We start from the raw sequence: 24,414 nt of genomic DNA, 5'->3' as shown, positions 1-24,414 counted from the left end.
TTTTCTTCTTTTTTTTTTAATCACTACCCCCAATGGTACATAGTACCGTTAAAGTAGGAAACTGACAGGTATGTTAACTTTCATAGACTATACACATTCTATTATAGTGTATTAGACATTGTGCAGACATCAGTGATATTATAGCCAGTGCCATGTAACAATAAAGTACGTATGATGAACGGAAGCCATGAAAGTTCGGAGGTGATTGCAGTCTACAAACAAATGGGATACGGAAAAAAATATTTGTAATCATGGGCGAATATCACGACTTTCCTTTATTTGAAAATTATAAAAAAAAAACATTCAAAAGATATTCATGAAATCATTTCTGAGTATCAGTTTTGGCTTCCGGCAAAAACATAATACTTTTCATGTACTGCTTACCTTTCTTGACAAAGTTTCAAAGGCCATTGATAAACTCCATCACACCATTGGAGTCTTACTGGACTTCGCCAAGGCCTTTGATATCATCTATCATGACATGTTATACCTTTACATGTATATGAATTATTTCATATTATTAGTTTTCATATTTTTAGTTTTCGAGGCAATTACAGTTGTTATTTTGCAGGGTCGGGAGTTCAGCGGGCGATATTAGAGCTAGCATATTACGAGCATCCGGGGTTTTACATATACAGTGGGCTCTCGTTATAACGAAATCCTCGGGACCGGCAGTTATTCTTTCGTCATATCGGAATTTTGTTATAACCGAACAAATAAACGCTAGAAATACATAGAGTGGATGACATTGCAGCCCAAATTTTTACTTCGTTATAACCAGAATTTTGTTATAACCGCGTGTTCGTTATAACGGGAGTGCACTGTAAAACAGGGAGGTGGGAAGAGAGATTCCACTCCTTCTCTTCCCACCTCATATAAACATTCCGATCGACCACGAAGAGAAAACATTCAAGGACGTCGCTGCGTGTCGATTACACGCACCGCAGAAGAACGCCGATAAATCAACTCATACAAGGTCGACCACTTCCACTAGTTCCAGCAGCACGACGCGTCAAACAATGACTAACTGCACAGTGACCATCAGTTATTACAACTCTCCAAATTGAAACAGAAGCAAAAATAAAGTGTAAAAGCGTTCAGATGTTTGAAGTTCGCCTGTTACAACTACATATGTATCTTTGAAGTTGGAGTTGAATGATATACATTGATGAACAATTTTTCAATTATTCGACATGTTGGTGATGATCAACAGGTAGTCAAATGTGGCTTGATCTATATCATAGTGTATAGCTGTATTCAAATATTTTCTTAATTTACCTAGGGAATAGGTAATAATTATGATATTGACTGGCCTTGAGGGAGATACCAGATAGATATTGCCCGCACTGAAAGAATTTTGCCCTCGTCTTCGACTCGGGCAATATTCTTTCAGTCTGGGCAATATTTTCTAGTATCTCCCTCGAGGCCAGTCAATATTATATAAATATCCGAGGAAAGGTCTTGGAGTGGTTCAGAAGTGACCATAGTAATCGTAATTTGTACTTATCAATGGGTTTACATATATATATATATATATATATATATATATATATGTATATATATATATATATATAATATATATAGCTTGCGAAATATTCGGCAGTTGTGGCCTTCGTCGAGGATCTGGATTGGACCTCTTTCATTTGTGTGTTATCGTATTAACCTGGAATTTATTGAGTATTCTCTCTTTTTTATTACTCGCGGATGACACTAATGGCCCGAATTCACGTAGGTGGTACGTGAAACCAATTGTACCACCTTTGTGAATTCGGGCCAATGTGTGTGTGTTTTTTAAATATAATTCTGATCCCGTTGTATTATTCAATATTCAAAATATTGGATCAATAGGACTACTTCAGTGCATAAGAGCAAATCAACTGTCGATAAAATTTCAAAAACACATGGTGCATGGTGCAAGTGCATGGTTTTTAGCTATACTATGGAAATTTTACCAAGGAATGTTTCTCTGTCCATTCTGAGGACAGTCTCTTCCTGTCATGCATTTCAAGCTAGTAGGGTGTCTTTTTTTTCTGTTACATGAGAGCAGTTTGTTTATATGTCTGTATGTGTGTTCTTCTTTTCCTTTTTTTTTTTTGTTAAACAATTTGCCTGGTTGTAAGTTTTGTAATTGGAAACTTTTATGAGGTGACTACAAGTTACAATCCCTTCTTTTCAAGCAACTTACTTTGGGTATTTGTCATGAAGTTTACAATAATGTATCTCAGTTCAGTTTGTTTGTTTCAGCACATTGTTGTGTTACTGTGTGTATTCATAATTATGTAATGATTATATCTTCTTTTTTTTTGGGGGGGGGAATGTAATAGAATAAACGAAAAGAAATGAAAAAGACACATGATGTGTGGGCAATACATTGTAAAGGTAGGTTCAATCCCCTTGTTCATCCATGATCCCGTCCCCCCCCCCCCCAAAAAAAAAAGAAGTTATACTGTGGTGTATGAAAGAAATGACCACTGGAGAATGAATTATTGCATGCTCCTGCGACATTTGACCTGCTGGGTTCGTGCATTTATTGTAGGTTCGTTGTCACAGGAACTTCCACACCATCCTCTGTGACTTTAATGATCAAGGCCAGTGTTCGTTCATGATAACAGTGAAAACAATAAATACAAACAAGCAATGATTCATAAATGCAAAAGCGATCTGTGCTCAATCAATTTCCATTTATGTGACAATCTTACACAAGAGATGGATTTATGTATTCAGTATGCTCACAAATTAAAGTCATTTCCTGTGACTCTACCATAATTATATCCTTCCACTCTCCCAGTCTTCTTCTTTTTTCTCTTAATCCCTCAACACCCGTCCCGATGTTCTTTGTATTGTTGCATCTGTAGTGTTCTTCCTTGCACTTTGGTGTGTCTTATCTCAAGTGCTTGTCTTGTGTCTTGTTTGTTCGTTAGTCTAGCGTGTACTGGACTTATACACTCAATCATGATGCCCATTAAAACAACATATACATTTATGTATAATTATATTCATATTATCGCCACTCTTGTGGATGTGTTTTTTTTTTTCTTTCTGTCCCTATTTATTGCAAATCCAGTTCTTTTTTATGCGACTCATGACTTATTTAACAGAGTATAACGACATAAAGTTTTAATATTGTATATTTGCTCATGGGATCAGCCTCGACAGGCCAATGGCCTACTGCTGATTTCCTCCACCATTTATTTTAATTGTTATGTCAATTTTGAACACACACTTTTTAACTTTTAGCTGTGATTATGTACTTATCCAAAACAATATTTGGTTTGTATATGTATGTGTTAGAACTGATTGATTGTGTATTTATATGTTTTTACCTGAACTTGTGGAAATAAACTGAAACTGAAACTGAAACTATCAAAATTCCTGAATATTTACGATGGCATCGCCATCTGAAGTAAGTAAAATGCACTATTCATTGGTGTACGTTTGAGAAGGGTAAATGACTGAAAATAAAAAGTAATACAAAAAGAAAGACAAAAAAGAGCACCTGGAATAAATCGCTTTTTGATACATGTTGGTGTTCTGTGCTGTTCACAACAGCGACTTTGTGGCTTGGCATCATTACTTAAGCATACATATTACTAACAAAGAGGTTACTCTGTGAACAAGTTAGTACATGTACCTGCATGCATGCCTGCGATAACACGGGCTTGCTTTTAGTACATGGATTTATACTACTCATACGCATTTAATTGTCTATATCCATTGGTAGGCACTGTCCCCAACGTTCAGGGATGGAAAGGGGAAGATATCCGACTGCCATGTATCATTCCGGAGGAGCCTCTCGCTGTGTACTGGGACAAGGAGAGCACCTTACATCAACAGCCTAGGACGACCAAGGCTACTTTCTACAATGGGGACTTTGAAAGCAGGGATGAACGGTTCTACATCGAGAGGAACTTCAGCCTCGTCATCACGGACTTGAAGGTGGCAGATGAGGGTCTCTACCATTGTGAAGTTGTGCTGAATAATTTAGAGCGTTTCGAGAATTCTGTCCTAACGACGGTTAGCTGTAAGTATTCTATCCAGTAATGTCACCATGACACGTGGACAGGGCGACATTTTGAATAATCACTCCTGGTGTCAATTTCGTGAATGCAGAGCTGTTTAACACGTGAAACTAATATTATGTCTATTTTGTGTTTTACATTTTGTAATCATCATCATCATCATCATCAATATATATCATTGTTTTTCTTCTTTCATATCATTTATTCAGTAATTTTGTATTTTTATTGACAAAAGCAATGCACTTATCCTATGGTAAACACAGAATTCGCTGTAATTTCCTCGCAATAAAGTCTAGTTGATGACGCTTTTATGTATGTGTTAATAACTAATGTGAAAAATAAAGGAACCAGTCCTTCATTTGTTGGAACAGTGACCTGCAGCACTCCAGGCAGTCGTAAACTATACCCACTGTGCAGTTATCTTGTCATTCTCGTTGATCTCCAACAGCGGTCGTCATTCAGATGATAATAATATAGGCTAAATTATGTATGTGTGTGTGTGTGTGTGTGTGTGTGTGTGTGTGTGTGTGTGTGTGTCCATGTGTCCATTCATTTTTATTAATTCTTGGTGTTATCGTCAGCCAGAAAGCTTTCTTTTTCCAGTCAGTCAGGGCAATTACAACAATTGGTATATAATTATCAAAATTCGAACCGAAACCACTACGTAAAAGATACACAATCTAATTTACATACTATAGGAGAGACGCAAATACATGCATAGGCAAATGTTTATAAATATATATAATGTTATTATATATGGATTCACAACAGAAGTTCATATGAAAACTCCGTGAGAGACATAGTTCTGACAAATTTTCGCCCATAGCGATTTGTCAAGTCAATGGCAGATCTTATTTTAAAGCAGATATAAATCAAGATGAAAGATGCGTCGTCAGTGGTATAGCGCGGCCATAACAAAATGCGCGCATATTATGTGAACTACGGTTGTGAATCAATACTTTCTTGGACTCCGAGCAGAAACCTATTGCTGTCATTCATTTATATACGTGCAATCGTATCCGGGCAATTACCCACAGAGGGCAATTACCCCTCGACTAAATACTGGTTAGTGGTAAGGTTTAGTAGAGTAAAGATTATAGGGTAAGGGTTAGGTTCCGGGATAGGAGTTTGGGTTAGGATTATGATAAGGGCCAGGGGACGGGTCCATGGATTTTGCCCAGGGGATAATTGCCCTAGACCCATATATTATATATATTTAATAGGTGTGACGGTGGAATGACTGCGTTACAGTATAATGTTCGCTTAGCCTTTATTCTCCCGAGTTCTCGACCGAGTTACCAGTCTTTTTCAAGGGCTTTTAGGGTGTTTGGGGTATACTTGTGGTGTGTGGTGTCAGTGGGGTTCTAAGAGCACTACCCCCTGGAAAACTACCCTTCCGGATAACTAGCACCCGGATAGTTACCCCCCCCCCCTGGACAATTCCCCCTAGGGCAATTCCCAACTAACATTTGGACGTTTTCTGAACGAGGCTCGTTATTTGGACGTTTTGTCAAAACGTTTTCCGAACGTCTTTTTGTGGAAGGTTTTCGACATATTTAAAACGTGTCAAATGGACGGTATATAAAACGTATCTTTAACGTTCAACAACAACAACAACAACAACAAACCTTTCGGAATTTTTAAGAACCTGCAGAAAACCTTTTGGACGTTATAGAACAGGACGAGGCGCGCCGTGCAGCTGGTATTGATGACGTAACAAAAGGTTTCTATAATCGGGAAATCGGGCGGTTTTCAGCATGCATACGACCATGGGTGGAAATCACTGATCTCTATGGAAGAACAAAGTCAGTGGTGTGAATGAGCTGCTTGGCCAGTAGTGTTGGCGGAGGTCTGCGCTCTCGGAATGCTTCACTAGTTTATTTATTTATTTATTCACTTTATTCATTCATTCCGTCTTATTTTCACAGGGTAGCTCTTTCAGTTTAAAAACAAAACTGATTTACAAAGGGGCCCTGCAAAGTATGTGCTTCTGTGTGTGTGTGTGTGTGTGTGTGAGTGTGTGTGTGTGTATATATGTGTGTGTGTGTGTGGAGGGGGGATGTAGATCATCAAAATACATCTGTTTACTATAGAAGACCCAGAATCTGGAAGAGCTTAGGTAACAGTTTAAAAGAAAAGCCTAGATTAAGCCTATAGCTGGATTTCGCATTGCAGTTAATCTGCATGCAACTGTTGCCAACATTATACGCTATCATGAATACCTTGAAAGGATGCATGGTTCCCATGCGGTCTTAGCTACAAATCCATGAAGGTCCGACCTTTAACTAGGAACGATTTTTTTTGGGTCATATTTCGCAGCCATTTAAAAACCAAATGTCATCAAATAAACTTTGAATTCCCTTTAAAATTTCGCGCTCTTTCATATTTCACTTAGAGGTTTCTCATTGAATGAAAGAAAGATATTATTAAAAGGGGTGAAGTTTCAGGTGTGAGTTCCTTCAAATTGTCTCCCTCTACAAATCAATGAAACGTGTTAAGATAGTTCATTTGTTTATTTGTAGAGGGAGACAATTTCAAGAAACTAACACCTGAGGTTTCTCATTATCTCAAAAAAAAAAAATTACCTCTTCAAAAAATGTCGAAAACCTGAAACCTGCAGTACACACTCGGCCGCGGATGATTGCTGCTAACACTCAACTAGACAAAAATCATAATTTCAGGCAAAGTGTGCATTAGACTACCAGTGGTCATTTGACCATTTTGCAATAGGCTATAGGTATCCATTATTTTTTTTTTTCATAGACCAAATTGGCCGTGTGGGATACTGTTTGATATCCCAAGTAGGATAATTGGTTATAAGACCTAATGAAACTGTGCCGAAATGGTGATACATGGCATATGTTGATGGCTATATATAGCTAGTCAAGTGGATGTAGTGTAAGGGCTTATTGAACGTAAAAATGATTATACAAAATGAACATTAGTACTAATGGGGAATATACGAATCGGACATTACACTGGGAAATGATGAGACAATCTTTTAAATAAACTAATTGGTATGAATAGACCAACTGGATTAAATAAAATGGGCAAAACTTAACTGGTAATAACACGAATCAGGTCACGTTGTAGATAGAGTGAAATGTTGTTCGGAGAACTGGTTATAGATGAAACAGATTAGAGCATTTGAGATATAACCAAAAGGTGTAAAGTAAAGTAGGATTGGACCGAGTGCAATTTCCTCATTAGTGACTGTGGTTTCAAGTTTGTTTGTATGTTTACTTTTCATTGCGGATCTGCGGTGCACCACTTGGAGATGAGGGAGGGAGGATTTGTGCCCATTTTACGCATTTTCATGTTCTTGAAAAGGCATGGTCAAATTGTCACTAAACTGGCAATTATTATAGCTACTATGATTATTTTTGAACAAACACCATGGCCCACCGTAGGGCCCCCATTGGTGACCAGAAGTCCAGAATTGAAGAATGTTTCAATTTTGAGAAAATCTTCTATACAAAAAGCTTTAATGCTCTGAGTAAATACAATGTATCCTGAGAGTGTACTTCAAGCTTGATCATGGCAAAAATACATAAAAGGTATTCAAAATAATGGATTTACAAATGGACATCGCCCAGTTCTCTCTCCCCCCCCCCCTCCCCCCCCCCCCCTCCCCTCTGGTCTGAACCTGTATTCATACTCCGTTTCTCTTTCACAGAAACTTATTATTCGGGGCTTACAGCCAAACAAACTTGCTTTCACGTATATAGGTCCCATAATATTTCTTTTTGTCTAAAGAACCCCATTTTGTTCTTGTCCTGTTATTATCATAATTACTGTGTTATTATCATGTATGCATTCTATTTTGTAATTGTTGACAAGGAAAAAGAACTTGTGCTGTTATGTTTTGATGCAATATTGATATGCGAGAAGTACGACATAAATTGATGTTGGATGGACTTGAATTGACTCCCACTCACTTTCATTCAAAGAAATAAAATCCATTTAAATGATTTATTTACAAGGGAAAGAAATTATCGAAAATGCAAATATATGACTCCTTTTATGTTTTTATGTATCCTCAGCGATGGCGTCAAAGCATGCGATCGAAGAATGCGACGATACGAGTCAGTCCCATCAGAGCCGATGCACATATCAAACTCCCTCCAACACTCCTTCCTTTAACCTTACGTGTGTCGTTAGTGGATTTAAGCCGAACATTTCCATGTTATGGACCAAGGAGTCGGGGGAGAGACTGAATTTAGTTGTTTCACATCAGACAACACTATCTGACGACACATACGAGAGGTTCGAGACAATCACAGTTTCAGCCAAACGTGGGATTGAGCAAACCTTCATATGCACGGCTACCGGTGACTCGTTGAATGGAACGTCGACCGTAGGAATCACCATCCAACCTTTACCAGGTTTTGTGAATCGTTGTCAGTTTTGTGTTTCTTAATCATAACGGATAAGTGAGTAACGATACTCTAACAAGTGTTTGTTCCTTATTTGTCTCAGGGAAAGTTAAGTTGATTCGGTATAATATCACACAAAACGCTAGTGTCCAATGATGCGTGCGAATACAAGAAACATCGATTAATGTCCCCAAAACAATATTAACATTTCAATTCAATTCGATTGAACTCAAAGGTTTTATTTTCACTTCTTTAAACAGAATGTACAAAAGTATAAATTCGACATGCATTTTAAGGAGTGATGCATAATAGGTAGCAAGGAATAACATGTACATGTCAGTAGTCATTACAAAGTGAGGCATTTTTCAAACAAACATATTCAAATATTCTGTAAAAAAAATGGAGGTACCCATTCAAAAAACTGTGCTTGTGCTATGCGGGCACCTCACAGGGAAAGGGAAACAAATGGTGAAAAGCTTAAAACTACAAGTGTGTGGGAAATGAGAAAAGAAGGAGGAAAAAAGAAGAAAGGGGAAACAGAAATAGGAGGAAAGAGATGAGACAACTAAAATCAAAAAGCCTAGAGCAATCGATACATTAAAGATCAAGCCCACAGAGACTATTAGCCATAGATACGGCGTTTACAGCGACCTAGAAAGTGACGTAAGGAAATGCTGATAGCGGAACTTATCTGTTCTGTGAAGGCACGTATAAAGGTATACCAGTTCGCAATGATATAAACATGGGATATGATATGGAATGCGCCGCGAAAGACGCGACGTCGTGCTTACAAAATAAAACCTACATACCTCAGAAAAACTACCTCTCTATTACATCATAAGACTTAAAGAGAAATTATTTCAGTCTTTTTTTGTAGTATTTTCTCTGAGTGATATATTTTGCCAGACATGTTTTATTATACATATACATACATTATCTTGCAACAGTTCCAGTCATGTAATCAACCACTTCTTGTCACTAACTTAAAAGTATAAATGTCATAAATACTTAGGGTACATTGTCTACATTTTTACCGTCTTCTGAATCTTGTAATGAATATCAAACATGGTTAAGCTTCCTTTTTTTCTTTTCACAAAATTTCAGAAAAACGTCGTAATTCAAATTTCATCGTTGGATTAAGTATTGGTGTACCTGTTGTCTTGGCCATCTTATTTCTATTTGTCGGTGAGTATCTTCAAAAATTCCACCTGGACTGCTTGTTGCGAAAAGATGTGGATAATTTTGATATATGTATATGTATATGTATATATATATATATATATATATATATATATATATTTCCAGCTGCATGGGGTATTTCTTCTTGACTACATTGGAGTGAATGGCAGTTGGTCTGCCTTATAGCATACAGTGTGTAACTCGAAAATGCGTATAAGACTACGATTCTAATAACCAATGAACTCCCAAATGAAGAGAGTTATATCATGTAGTATGATGCTTATAAATGTTGTTTTTTGGTTACAATTTTGTTACAAACTCACCATAAAATCAGTCAAAATGGTAATGATGTAGAAATTACATTACAATCACAATTATGAGGTTTTAAATAATCTATCGGAAAACTTCCTACCGGAGAAAATGAACAATAAGATTATGATTTTCAATAAATGTACGTAAAGATTTATAAGATAGCTACAAATTAGTTATCTACACTGCTGTAGATTTAGTACCTGTTGGATTAAAAAAAATCATCAAGGTGAGGAATGACTTGTAGAATACCGTTTCTTTTTAGTACTTTTTTTTTAGTATTTGTGACTTTCTGTAATTTGAGGGGATGATTCGTTATCTTCACACATCCACCTGTTGCCATCTCCATCTCTCCAAAGAATGTGTATGCATTGCACGAAGCATATCATAGCAATAAGGAATATTTTGGCAATCTGAAAAGTGACGCAATCAATGAGGAAAGCTAGTCAGCATGACCTTACTCTAGATTCAAAGTGCAGTCAAGTATGCACTCAGGTTCTGATCGGTTGTTGGCAGATTTAGCAACTTTTGAAACAAAGCAGAAATAGAGCACCTTTAAAACCTGGCGTCTACTTAGGATGCGGATAAGACGCGGAAAGCATATAGTAATTTCTGGTTCATTCGGCAATCTCTCCGCATGTTCTTGAAAGAGTCTGTTCACCGTCTGTCTATACATATTATTCCTCACCAAATTTTAATCGAGACAATTTTATAAATCTTCTTGACACATTGAGCAACTTGTGATGACATTGTCGAGACATTCACTAGAGCCCCGATAAGACTAGAAAGGATTGCGGAAGCAAATTCTGAAAAAAAAAGTGTGTGAATCAGCTTGACCTGGGACATTCCTAGGAAAATCTGCGGATTGACTGCAGACCTTCCTAGGAGTGTAGCACTGGTACCGGCCCTCAATGGACCAATGTCTTTTTCTGATGACGACTCAAATTTTAGTGGTTAAGTTTGTCTTATCCTGGAGAGTAATCTTTTCTCTACTTACTGTTGAAATTATTTGACATGCGCTTCTCTCACCGAAAAATGCATGTTTTCTTGAATGCTTTTGCAGAGTTCCGTATCCATACTTTGTTTTTCTCTCTCTTCATTTACGAAATTCTATCTCCTTACTATCTCTCATTTTAATCAGTGTGTTAGAATGGTCCAATTCTAATTTTTAAAGATTGGAATTAATTGACTATTAATGGTTTATTAAAAAAAAAAAAACAAGCAAACAAACGAGGAATGTAGGCTGAAGACTAATCATCAATCCATTACATTGTAAAACAATATAACAAAGATGATACATATGGAAATGCAACTTTTTAACTATGACAAATAAGACATACCGAACAGATAAGATGTTATCAAAACGCAAATTGAAGGACAATTACCCACTTAAAAAGATAACAATCATAGACATCAATGTAGAATCAATCGCTCGCGCGCGCACACACACACAGTCACAGAAAAAAAGGAGAAGAAAGAAACACACATACACATGACGCCTACATGTCTTCAGATATACCCCTACAATGATCATAAGTTTCAATTCAACACTTGTAAAACTTAAAGTCACACATCAAACGAAGAAAGATTATAATTTCACGATTATAAGAAGTAGGACATTTTAAGTATAGACAACATGGTTTAATTCAATGATATGCTGGTAAACTTCATTTAATAGCAATTAGCTTTGTACTTTTGCTCAGGACCCAATTGATTGTTTCTTAAACTCCTAGTGGGATTCGAAGGCTAAAACCAGTGATTTGACGTATTTGATTTGAAAACATTACGAACAAACTCTAGCAACATATACTGACGCCTTTCTTCTAGTGATTTAAGTCCCATAAGCTCTATAATGCTTGGGAATAGGAAAGATAGTTATATGATAACATTAATATTAACAAGCGAATATTTACTCTCTATATTATACTGTATATTGTGATACAAATGCATTGGTTAACATGATTTGTATAGTATTCATGCTGCTGACGTTGCTGATGTTATGTTTCCCAGGATGTGTCCTCAACATCTGCTGGCGGAGACCACGCCAGCAACAAGAGCGACTTGGTGAAGAAGTGGAAGAACTAATAACGAGTATGAGAAGCATTTTATTTATTATAATCTTATCCCCAGTGAATGCTTATTTCTTGCTGTTCATTAACACAGAAACCCTGTATGACATTCTCAACATTTCATATGCATATGTTTATATATATATACATATATATATATATATATATATATATATATATACATATATGTGTGTGTGTGTGTGTGTGCGTGCGTGTGTGTGTGTCTGTGACCCTGCACCACAAACAAAAAGTCGCCAGACATGGATTTTTAGTTAAGGGCAGATTCTGAAAGAGCAGACTCTAAGCTTTAAGATGATGTATTACTTAATTAAAATCAAAATCTAAATATTGGAAAGATAGCATGCACTCTGGAAAAGTGTGAACCAAGAAAAGAGGCTCTGAAGTATAGGGTCTGTCTGTCTATTCAAGCACTTAATATTTACCAAACCGTGCTAGCTGTGCGATGAATGGGACCAAAAACAAAACAAAACAGGACGTTAACCACTGGGGCAACAACAAAGAAGAGATTATTTGATTAAGTTGAAGTTGATCATGATCTATTATCACATCCTGACCATGATTATTGCCAACTTTCAAAGCAGTAGCCTTATCCCTTCAAAGTTATCAGACTTGAAAGTGAAGAGTGTGCAAAGGGTTATCAAGAAATGAAAAGGGGCCTCAAAGACATACCTGATCTCACTATTTTACAAAAGTGAGTTGTAGAAAAACTGCTGAAAAGGCACTTTCCCATTCATTTTATGATCCCAAATTTAAGAATAACGTAGAAGAAGGGTAGTTCTTTCAGAAAATATGAAAAACTCAATATTGACCTAGTTGACAAGTTGTTATTCAAGCGTATACTCTTTCATTTAACAATGAAACAAAAGACAGATTCAACACATTAATAAATGCAAATCAATTTGCAAAAATCACCTTATGATCTCCAAAATGTCTTTGAAACCCTCCATAGATAAAGAAAGACAAAATAGACAAGGAAAAGTAGAAATTACGCGGTGCGTAATATATGTCCCCGCCGGAAGTAGCATTTTGTAGCAAATGTACAATACAGGTCAAAAATCAAGGTCAAAGGTCAAAGAAGTCAAAGGTCAAAATTCTGTGTAGAAGTTCTGAAGCCCTCACCTAGTGCCAGCACATAAAGCAAACGGAATTGAAATCGGGTTAGAAATGGCGAAGGAGTAGCATTTTGTAGCAAAATGTACAATACAGATCAAAAATCAAGGTCAAAGGTCAAAGAACTCAAAGGTCAAAATTCTGTGTAGAAGTTTTAAAGCCCTCACCTAATGCCATCACATAAAGCAAACGGAATCGAAATCGGGTTAGAAATGGCGAAGGAGTAGCATTTTGTAGCAAAATGTACAATATAGGTCAAAAATCAAGGTCATAGGTCAAAGAAGTCAAAGGTCAAAATTCTGTGAAGAAGTTTTGAAGCCCTCACCTAGTGCCATCACATAAAGCAAACGGAATTGAAATCTGGTTAGAAATGGCGAAGGAGTAGCATTTTGTAGCAAAATGTACAATACAGGTCGAAAATCAAGGTCAAAGGTCAAAATTCTGTGAAGAAGTTTTGAAGCCCTCACCTAGTGCCATCACATAAAGCAAACAGAATTGAAATCGGGTTAGAAATGGCGAAGGAGTAGCATTTTGTAGCAAAATGTGCAATACAGGTCAAAAATCATGGTCAAAGGTCAAAGAAGTCAAAGGTCAAAATTCTGTGTAGAAGTTTTGAAGCCCTCACCTAGTGCCATCACATAAAGCAAACGGAATCGAAATCGGGTTAGAAATGGCGAAGGAGTAGCATTTTGTAGCCAATATACAATATAGGTCAAAAATCAAGGTCAAAGGTAAAAAAGTCAAAGGTCAAAATTCTGTGTAGAAGTTTTGAAGCCCTCACCTAGTGCCATCACATAAAGCAAACGGAATCGAAATCGGGTTAGAAATGGCGAAGGAGTAGCATTTTGAAGCAAAATGTACAATATAGGTCAAAGGTCAAGGTCAAAGGTCACAACTGAAATTCTGTGTAGAAGTTTCAAAGCTCCCATGTAGTGCTATCATATAAAGCAAGCAGAATCAAAATCGGCTCATAAATGACAGAGAAGCAGCAAATTGAACATTTTGATCACACACGGACGCACAGACGGACGGACGGACACACGGACACACGGACACACACACGTACGGAGCCCGTTTCATAGTCCCCTGCTCGAACTCGTTCGGCGGGGACAATAATGGAGGAAAATTAATCTTCTGTCTAATCCATTTTCAAACGACATAAGAGAAGAAGTAATGGTAGCACAGATGGTAGAAATTTGAAATGTTGTTCCAAATTAAGAAAACTGTTTACGAATTTGATTTCCACTGTTAGCAAACCTTGACGAAACCTTAAAAATTCCGCAGAATTCGCTACACTCACAAACATTCGCCGCTCAGTGAGATGTCCTTGTAAGACCTATCGGAACCAATATATAGACCAAATACAAAGTAGACAAAATATTAATTACTAATAATGAATAGTAATAGTTAGTGACATAAACCAAATAAGAAATATTATTATACACAATGAAAATTAGACGAACTAGTAAAAGACAAAATGTTGTCAGATGATTATAGAGAAAATACGGTGGCAATACGGTGGCAATAATTTAACTTCGTCATTAATAGACAAATATTTATATTACTCATCATAGTGGTTGAAATATTTCGCCTTATTTTGTGATTTCGGATTTAGAGCGAATGGTAGTACACCAGGTTACTATACAGTGACACACACGCAGAGATGATGGCCTTATGTGAGTTAGAATTCGACCTGGAATGAAGGAGTAGCGCAGAGACTGTCAGCGAGACCCAATCCTCTAGCATTTTGTCTAGTGTTTTTGTTTGAAAGAAGAGACGAGCTGTTTGTTTTTTTCTAAGTATCAGATCCATTGTAGAAAGAAGTATCAAGAACACGGGCAGTTTAAAAAATATCTTATTTTGTTACTTTTTGGTCTAAAAGATAGGAGTTGGTCAGGGTTGGGAAATTGAGTAGAGAAAGACAATTACAAGAATATTAATGTAATGGATGTGTTTGAGGTCACGTTGATGTCCGTTTAGGAATGTTGGAAAGAAAGTATTGCAGTGATGATAAAGTGTCAAAATACTTGCATTACTTGGGGGAAAGGGGCCAAAATTGGGAAAGCGTTTGGGTTTTCAGGGAGTTTGGAGAAAAATCAATAATGTGAAAGATAGTGCAGTTGTCTTCTGTTCCTTCACTAATGTCATACTGTCCCAGCAAATCATTTTGCGTCGTCACCCCTGAGCTTTAGATCTGCGATGCGAACGCTGAGACGATGCTAATTAGGGTAAAAATGGTGTGATGCACCTGCGAAAGACATTGCCCTACCCCAGAGGTTGCGTGGTATTAGCGTTAGCGTCGCAGATTTAAATTTTTAAAAAATTTGCGCCGCCTGAAAACCTATATCCATTGCAGGTCAGGACTACCGTAAAGTGAAAGCTGTTTCGAGCAAACTTTCAGAGACTACATATACAGTAGATATAATACATCATAATAAAATGAATATTTTGTTTCACATGTGTAATTTATGATGATATTTTCTATCTAACTGTGTTGATTCTTCCTTAGGACCACCGACGCTTACAAAGGGACAGGTGCAGCAATGTAAAGACGAACTAAAGAGTTATTACCGGTTGTCACAACGCAAGGTCTCAGTGGATCCACTGAACTTTATGGAACGTGTCGAATTGGATGAAATATATACTAATTTGAGTCTAATAGACAGAAGTAGCATGCATAAGACGCCGATAACATACAGTGATCTGTTGACCAGCGATAGAAATAGTCAACTTTCAAAGCACCTACTTGTTCAGGGTGAAGGAGGTGTCGGCAAGACAACTCTCTGTGCTAAAATTGCCTGGGACTGGAGCCAAGGAAGAATTCTCCAGGATCTGGATATGTTACTCCTTATTCCGCTTCGACATGTCACAAACGAAAAAAGTATCGGCAGTATTGTAAAGAGATATCTCTCTGACTTAAACGCAGTAACAACGAAGGAGATAGAATACTACATCTCAACAAATCCAAGTAAAGTTCTTTTTGTGCTTGATGGGTTCGACGAATTTAAATGGAAACTAAGTGAAAAGAAAAGCAGTGCCATCATTCGCATTCTAGGATTAACGCAACATAAGTCATGCAAGGTAATTGTGACCACACGACCATGGAGAACAAATGAATTCATGGAGGAAAAGAATCTTGCGGAAGCTTACACTTTACTTAGCGTGGAGGGATTTAACAAGGAGAATTTATCAACTTATATCAGGAAGTATTATCGGGCTACAGAGAAGGACGTTCTGGCAGAAAACTTAATCAGTTTCATAGAAGAAAATAACGTTATCCGGTCGTATATGGCCCCATTTCCGATCTATTGTACAATGATTTGTCTCATGTGGAACAATGTAAGTGAAATGAGACGAAAAGAAATGCAAAAGCTGCAAACTTTCTCCAAAGTCTTTGGAGAAATGATATCCTTTCTGAAAGAACATTATGCATCAAAAGTATGTGAAAATTTACAGAATCGGAACGTTGTTAAACATTTCAACAATGCTAGTAAGGCTATTGAAGACATAAGTTCGATAGCGCTGAAAGGTCTGTTGGACAAAAAGCTATCATTTCCCGAAGAACAATTCCGAGTTTGTCGTGATGCCATGGAAACATGCTGCAGAGTCGGGGTCTTAACAATAGATAGAGATGTTATCAGTAGGGAGCGTCGGCGTAAAGTTCTTATTCCATCCTTCGTTGTGTCAGTTGTTTCGTTTCCCCACAAATTGTTCCAAGAATATGTTGCAGGGTTATATATTGATAGCTTATTCACCAGTGATCCTTCCGAGTACAACAAACTGAAGAGGACAATCCTGAATCGCTGTGAAGAGTTCCGCTATCTACTCTACTTTACCTCAGCTCTACGGAATGAACTTGGTCTTGATATCATCAATGGTATGATAGAGTGTGCTGACCGTGGGTTCCTGATTGACCCTCCTCGCCATGGTTTTCATGTGGATGAGAATGGTGATGATGACAGACGTGATTTTTGCGTTGACGTGGCATTTGAATGTTATACTGAAGATGCCACCACAGCAGTGGGAAAACGATGGAAAGAATACAGACTATTTTCAGATACATCGGAACATACCAAATCAGGAGTGGTATTGATGATGCACCGTGACCAAGTGGTGAGTAACATAGTCTGGCTTCCAGACCCTCTAATGTACTCGTACTATTTTGCTATACAGGATATTGGGCAACTACATCCCCGCGGAGTCCGGTTGGCAAAGGGTCTGGAAATCAGACAATGAGTGACATAGCTTGGATATTACAACCATAGAAATATAAGCTAGCTCGCAGTTACATTTTGCGCATGAGCAGAAGAAAGGTCATTCGTACAAATAAGCATGTTCGATTTGAATTCACGGTGATGAGCATCTGTGATGTAATGATAATTCATGTAATCCTTATAGATGCTGCTTGCCAGCACATCCATCTGACAGCAAAAGTGGTATTTGGCAATATCAACAGAAAGAGATTGTTAATGCGTTAAATGAGAAATAATGAAATTGATGCTTTTTTAAGTTTTAATTGACGGATCATTCTAGTCATCTGGTCTGAGCAAGTTCATCCTTTGTTTGAACAGGATCCATGAATTTTATAAATTGTTTCGTGAAGCTTACGCATTATGTCGCTGTCAAATGAGTGAAGTGCCCCTAAGGCCCAAGTCACATATAAACACGGATCCTCAAGGGGATCTACACCGCATGGTCCAGGTAAACGCCGTGAAAATGCCGTATAGATGCCTTGTGATACCGTGTATGTGCACAGTCATCAAGCTCGTCGACGCTCTATCCAGGGCGAAACTATCCTGGACTGGAGCTTTAGACTGTACAAACGGTATCAACACGGTAGCTCAGCTACACGGATAAGGACGGAAGAGCGCGGCGTCTACACGGACAAACACGACATCTACAGGGATCAACACGGCAGCTACACGGCAGCCACACGGACCATCACGGATTCAGAGCTACCAAGTCTCACGCATTGTCAGTGAGACTCAAGCATTTAGGGTCTGTCTCACGATCTCACGCATGACACCCATTTTTCTCACGCATTGGGAGCATAGCTTAAAGGATTAAAGGAAGAGCTGCAACTGAAGGCATATTTCCCTTTTGTCTTTCAAAATAAGTGAAAAATAATCACTTAAGTATGCACCAGCTTGCACCAGTAAGAGCTAAATATTGGAAAAGTTCCTAACCTGGGAGGGAAGACACCCGCCTCCCACACCCTCCTCTCGCTCGGTCACTTCGCTCCCTCGCTCATACACAGTCATGCACGCGTCATGAAAATCTCACTCATAAAAACTGTTTGAACTTGGCATGTATGCGGATTGCTTTGCCAACACCGCAATCTCCGGATGACGCAGGATGATTTTGACCTCCAAGATTTGCCGTGTTGGCCTCCCGGATGTCCCCGAATCCACACGGACATTCATGGATGTCCAAGGCGTCAACACGGATCTCTCCCCGGATCACCTCGGATCAGATCCGGGGTGATCCGGGATGTCTATGTGACTGAAGACATCCGTGTTCATGCCTTGGACATTCCTGGACATCCAGGAGGCCAACACGGCAACTTTTGGAGGTCAAACAGCAATCTGGGATGGTCCGTGTGGCTGCCGTGTAGCTGTTGTTTGATTCGTGTAGCTACTGTGTTGGTTTGTGTAAGATGCCGTGTTGGTCCGTGTATACGCCACGCTCTTCCGACCTTATCCGTGTAGCTGCCGTGTTGATACCGTGTGTACAGTCTAAAGCTCCAGTCCGGGATAGTTTGGATGGAGCGTCGACGAGCATTGATGACTGTGCGCACGGTAACACACGGCATTTAAAAGGACCATGCCGGACCCACCCGGCAACTACACGTTCAATGCCGGAAGAGCGTGGTCGAAACTATCCAGGAACTCCCCGGATCGTCGTGTAGATCCTTGATCCGTGTTTATTTATTATGACTGGTGCCTAACAGACTGAGAAAAAAGAAAGGTCATTCGGACCAACGTGCCCATAAGCTAACTCCGAATTGGGTTAATACGTAAAATGGTGATACAATTCTGAGCGTGTGTCTGCGTTTACGATTAGTGTAAGTCGAACACAAGGTGCCTTTTCATCCTGCCTTGGCTCGAAACTATTTTTTCTCTCATGATACAGTTCTTTAATTATAATGAATCGATATAAATATTATTGGATCCCCGAACAGAGTTCGGAGGACAGTATGGATTTGGAATTGTCACCCGGACGTTGCGTCCGCCGCAGAAATTTTCTTGTGAGCGCTCTATCGGCTGGAGTTCTTTTCGGATCATCTTCAAATGTGGCATGAAAGTGTATTACGGTAAAGGCAAAAAAGTATTTTGATTTTGATGATGACGCCCCCACTTGTTCCGTATTTACACACAAAAATGCAAAATATTCAAGGTTTATTTGTGTGTGCGATACTGGTAATGTTTCTTGATCAATTTTTTTGTTCTTTCATTTTAGTATGTATATGTATCATAGTCAAATCTAGATATCTATACCTATTGGTAATGCTGCTCCCACATTTAGACCTTTTACACGGTCAAAGATCATCTTCAGGTCAAAACTGGCAAAAATGCTTATCTATTCAATTATGTAAAATTCACTTTTCTCAATATGTGTATGTATATATAATATATATATATATATATATATATATATATATATATATATATATATATATATTGAAACAAGGAAGGAAAAACTGACCAGAAAAAATTGTAATAATAAATAGCGAAAACTTTGAGAAAAGAAAATGGGTTTTCATCGGGATTCGAACCCGAGACCTCCGGATTACTAGACCGGTACTCTACCGACTGAGCTATTGAAAGCCCTAGATCGGTGTTCGTCCCAAACCCTTAACTCTCTTTGCTCGTGTGGTCAGAAGCTATAGTGTGTGTATGTGTGCCACACACACACACATTAACCTGACATAAACCCAAATGATGGGTTCATTTGGGTTTATGTCAGGTTAATGTGTGTGTGTGTGTGGCACACATACACACACTATAGCTTCTGACCACACGAGCAAAGAGAGTTAAGGGTTTGGGACGAACACCGATCTAGGGCTTTCAATAGCTCAGTCGGTAGAGCACCGGTCTAGTATTCCGGAGGTCTCGGGTTCGAATCCCGATGAAAACCCATTTTCTTTTCTCAAAGTTTTCGCTATATATATATATATATATATATATATATATATATATATATATGATATAATATAAACAAAATAGAAAATACTCCGAAACAACTACTCATCATAATGGCAAGTCACGTCAGCCAGTGAGTTTCTTGGTAGACTCTTTCGATATATTGTTACCAAATACGAAATAGTGCAAGACGGGTTCTCATGCCATTACCAAAACTATGTTTTCACTTTGAGGATGTGCAAACGGTGTATGGATGGTCAATCTACATGTTGAACACAACAGTTTGTGATACAGCGCCCTCAGTTTTGTGATTTGGATACCATGTCACATTTCTTGTACGTGCTGTATCAGCCACTTTATAATTTTCTTGTCTGATTAATTCAAACTTGCTATATATGGACGTATATGAGGGGGGGGGGGATTGTTTCTAGGTAACAAAGGTTTCATTGACAGCCCTATTATTGTTCCGTCTTTTATAACATGACATGTCATATTTCTCGTATGAGCTATAACAGCCTTATTCCTCATCGGATTTCATTGATCTGAATGGGGTAAGGGGACGGGTTCAGGGGATAAGTAGATACTATAAACATAAATATAATATCATAATTATGATGTGCTTGAACTGGTCCCCCGTGCGAGTGTTCTAGTTTAACTAGATATTTATTATTTCTATGAAATGGAGATTGAATTTAAACTCTCCGTTTTCACTATGGCTTCTTCAGCGGAAGCTTTATTTGTAGATTTTGTAAAAATTTGAGGGCCATTGATAAAGAAAAACAACTTAAATTTGCTCTTTTATAAAGACATGGGGATTCCCTGTGAAATTACAGAGCAGAAGAAATATTTACAGTGCATCTCTCATATTAGTTTATTAGAGTATAGGAAATCGCTATAAACGCTCACTGTGCCACACACCGTTGTGAGGAGAACTTGTGTTAAAATGTCAACGTTCCAATGGTATGGTGTTAAGAAATACACAAAGTTATATAAGTTAAATACACGAATAATAGACGTATAAGTTTACCCGGAAATCAAAAAGAGTTTGTTATTTCGAACATAGATATGTGGCCTTATTCCGAAGATTCGTCAATCCAACATCGAATTAAGGTTCGTTATTTTAAGGGCTTGTTAATCTGAAGATGAATTAAGGTTAGTTATACCGAAAGTGCAATAGTCCGAAGATGAAAATACGGTTCGTATTAAAATCAAAAAGTGAAATTACGAAAGGGTAACTGAAAAATTTCAGGAATAAAAATAGCTGCCAAGTACCTGCGTGGGAGTTGCCTGCAAGGTGCTCCCGCTCAAGGCCGTGTCACACCAGCCTTGCATGCGACTTGCAAAGAACAATTTTGACGACCGGAGGTCCCCGTAGATGATCCGCACATGACAGTACCTAGCAAGTATCTCAAAAGTAGTCGCCCGGAGGTGCGCACGCATATTTTTTTTTACCCGCAACCATGTTTAGGCCCTGTCACACCTTTCCGGGCAAGCTACTCGGGCTTGTTACGTTTAGGGATTTTCTAGCATACCGGACATTCCTGAGGGCGGAAAAGGATTTGTGCGAGTCAGCGCATGTGTCTTACTTGCTGGACGCGTTATACTTGCGAGCATACTGTGTGACCTTTGTACCAGTCGCGTGGGGGCTGACAACTCAGTGAAGGAATTCCTTTAATGGAATGGCTGAAATCTCACAGAATTTCATTATCTTGGCTGCATACGGGACTGCGAAGTACCTGCGTGGGAATTGCCTGGGAAGTACTGCCGCTAAGGTTCTCCTACCGACGTTCTGCGTGGACCTCTACGGGCATTCCCGCGACTCACCCTGAAAAAGTTTTGGTCATGCTCAAAACTTGGCTGCGGTTAAATTGGACTTGCGTGAGCACCTCCGGGCAACTACGCGCTAGATACTGTCAGGTGCGGACCAACTGCGGAGAACTCCGGGGAGTAAATTTGTTTTCCCGCAAGTCAAGCCGTAGGAGTTCCCCCGTACGGTATGACAAGGCATGAATGAAAATTGCAAACATTCTTGTTCGCCCGCTGAAAATCTTCTTCGTGCTGGAAACTACATCCTCGCCACAAGCCCGCGTAGCTTGCCCGGAATGGTGTGACACGGCCTTAAGGGCCTTCTACTGCTGCTCCATGTGTGTACCACTTTCGTTGAAAGTGGTCTGCTTTGCAGCATGACTTGTAGATGTATGTATAACTACGAGACTCGATCTCGCATCTCTCGGAGTGTATCTCGCTTAGAAGCAATCATAGGAATCATTTGATGCCTGACCCATGACAAGGGACGCATGAAAGGCAGGAAACCCAATGGTCACCCAACCAGGAATCCAATTCACAAACTTGTTTGTTGGTTACACACTGAAACAACTCATCAGGGAGCTAAAGATTGTTTAAAGTGAATGTATAGTACTAGTGGAGATGAGAATTGGGCTGTTAACTTTTTGTGAGATACCAAGAAACCACTTATGAAATGGCACAGCTAGAGCATACAATTTAAGATTAATTCAAAGTTTATTAGATGAAAATCAGTTTTGAAATCACTGAGACATCCAAAACAAAGCGATCCTAGTAAAATGTGGGTCCCACTTTAATTTGGAATGCTCTTTTTACATCTCAGCCATATTAAAACCAATTTTCATCAAATAAATGTTGAATCCCTGTTGGAATTACATGCTCTTTCATATTTCATGAGAGGTTTCTCATTATCTCACCAAAAATATTAGAAACCTGCAGTTAGGTCTCAACCAAAACTATGCACTCCCTTTAAGGTATTTTAGGAATAACGCAAAACGGGAAAGCACTGAGTAGTTGTGTTTTATATTTTTTTTTTCCTGATTGCCAATGCGTGGGTCATTCTCATTTGTGACTGTGCATCACAAAATGAACAAAAAGGCGCACCCCTTGAATATCACGTGCGGACTCCAAGAAAAACAAAGAAGGTAAAATGGGTCAACCAAATCAATATTAAGTTTTTCATATTTTCTGTAAGTGATACCCTTTTACATTAATCTTAAGTTTGGGATGATAAAATGAATGGGAAAATGCATTTTTAGCAGATTTTTTACAACAGTTTTTTTTTTTTGTAGAGTAGTGAAATCAGGTGTGTCTTAGAGGCCCCTTTTTCATTTCTTGATAACCCTTGGAACACTCTTTACTTTCAAGTGTGGTAACTTTTATAGGGATATAGTTACTGCCTTTTGAAAGTTGATATTAATCATGGACAGAATGTATTAATACAGCATGCTTAATCTGATAATCCTTTCATTGTTTTTGCTCCAGTGGCTTACAACTGTTTTTGGTCTCATTCATCGCACAGCTAGCACAGCTCAGTAAAGATTAAGCGCTTGAATAGACAGATAGAGCCTGTACTTCAGAGCCTCTTTTCTCGGTTCATATTTTTCCAGAGTGCCCGCTATGTTCTTAAAAATGTCTAACCCTAAATCCTCGTCATTTGCGACGACCTACGTACGCAAGATCCACGCGATGTCCACAAACCTTCGTAAACCCCCAAACAATGCCAGTCAGTTTGGAGAATGTCTCGCTTATGTTTCGCGAAATCTGCAAAGTTTTTCTCATCATTTTTACCTCATATCCGTTAACCATTTGGGTACTAATTAAGACATTGTCACGACCGCTGAATGCATGTTTGGGGGGTTGGGGGAGGTGGGCTTTATCGGCACCAAGTGACGTCTGACTTATATAAAAAGCGCATGGCCGAGTTTTGTCATTTAGTTTGTTGACACATTTCATTTCGTTTCATTTCATTTCATTTCCCTATATTTCATTTCACTTCATTTTATTTCATTTCATTTCATTTCACTTCACTTCACTTCACTTCACTTTACTTCACTTCACTTCACTTCACTTCACTTCACTTCACTTCACTTCACTTCACTTCACTTCACTTCACTTCACTTCACTTAATTTCATATAATTTCATTTCGTTTCATTTTTACTAGTTTTTCTACAACCAAGATTGTAACATACTTCTTCACCTCAATTTATTATGTTGCTTCAAACATCATGAAAAGGAGAATATCTTAATCGCTTATATACATAGCACTTGAAATAACCTTAGAATAAACCGAAATTATATTTGAGAATAAAAATAATGTGTGGGGAACATTTATCCTTTTAGTACAGAAAATCATACGCTTGTGGGGGTAGGCCCTCAAAAAAG

General features: G+C 38.4%; 2 protein-coding genes across 2 annotated transcripts in view; both read left to right on the top strand.

The window, feature by feature from the left end:
• The first annotated feature begins 3,672 nt into the window (after positions 1 to 3,672).
• Positions 3,673 to 24,414, top strand: part of LOC140241124 (uncharacterized) — an 81,404-nt gene continuing 60,662 nt past the window's right edge. The window contains exons 1-2 of the mRNA XM_072320889.1: positions 3,673 to 4,021; positions 8,063 to 8,404. Coding sequence (XP_072176990.1) covers positions 3,673 to 4,021; positions 8,063 to 8,404 — 691 coding nt within the window. The remainder of the gene's footprint in view (positions 4,022 to 8,062; positions 8,405 to 24,414) is intronic.
• LOC140241071 (uncharacterized) overlaps positions 11,842 to 24,414 on the top strand; it is a 47,374-nt gene continuing 34,801 nt past the window's right edge. Inside the window, exons 1-3 of the mRNA XM_072320839.1 lie at positions 11,842 to 11,974; positions 15,593 to 16,985; positions 17,046 to 17,196. Of these exons, the coding sequence (XP_072176940.1) occupies positions 11,842 to 11,974; positions 15,593 to 16,985; positions 17,046 to 17,196 (1,677 nt within the window). The remainder of the gene's footprint in view (positions 11,975 to 15,592; positions 16,986 to 17,045; positions 17,197 to 24,414) is intronic.

Source organism: Diadema setosum, chromosome 17 (genome assembly GCF_964275005.1).
Source record: "Diadema setosum chromosome 17, eeDiaSeto1, whole genome shotgun sequence".
In the NCBI taxonomy this organism is placed as follows: Eukaryota; Metazoa; Echinodermata; class Echinoidea; order Diadematoida; family Diadematidae; genus Diadema; species Diadema setosum.
This window is presented reverse-complemented; position numbering and strand designations above follow the sequence as displayed.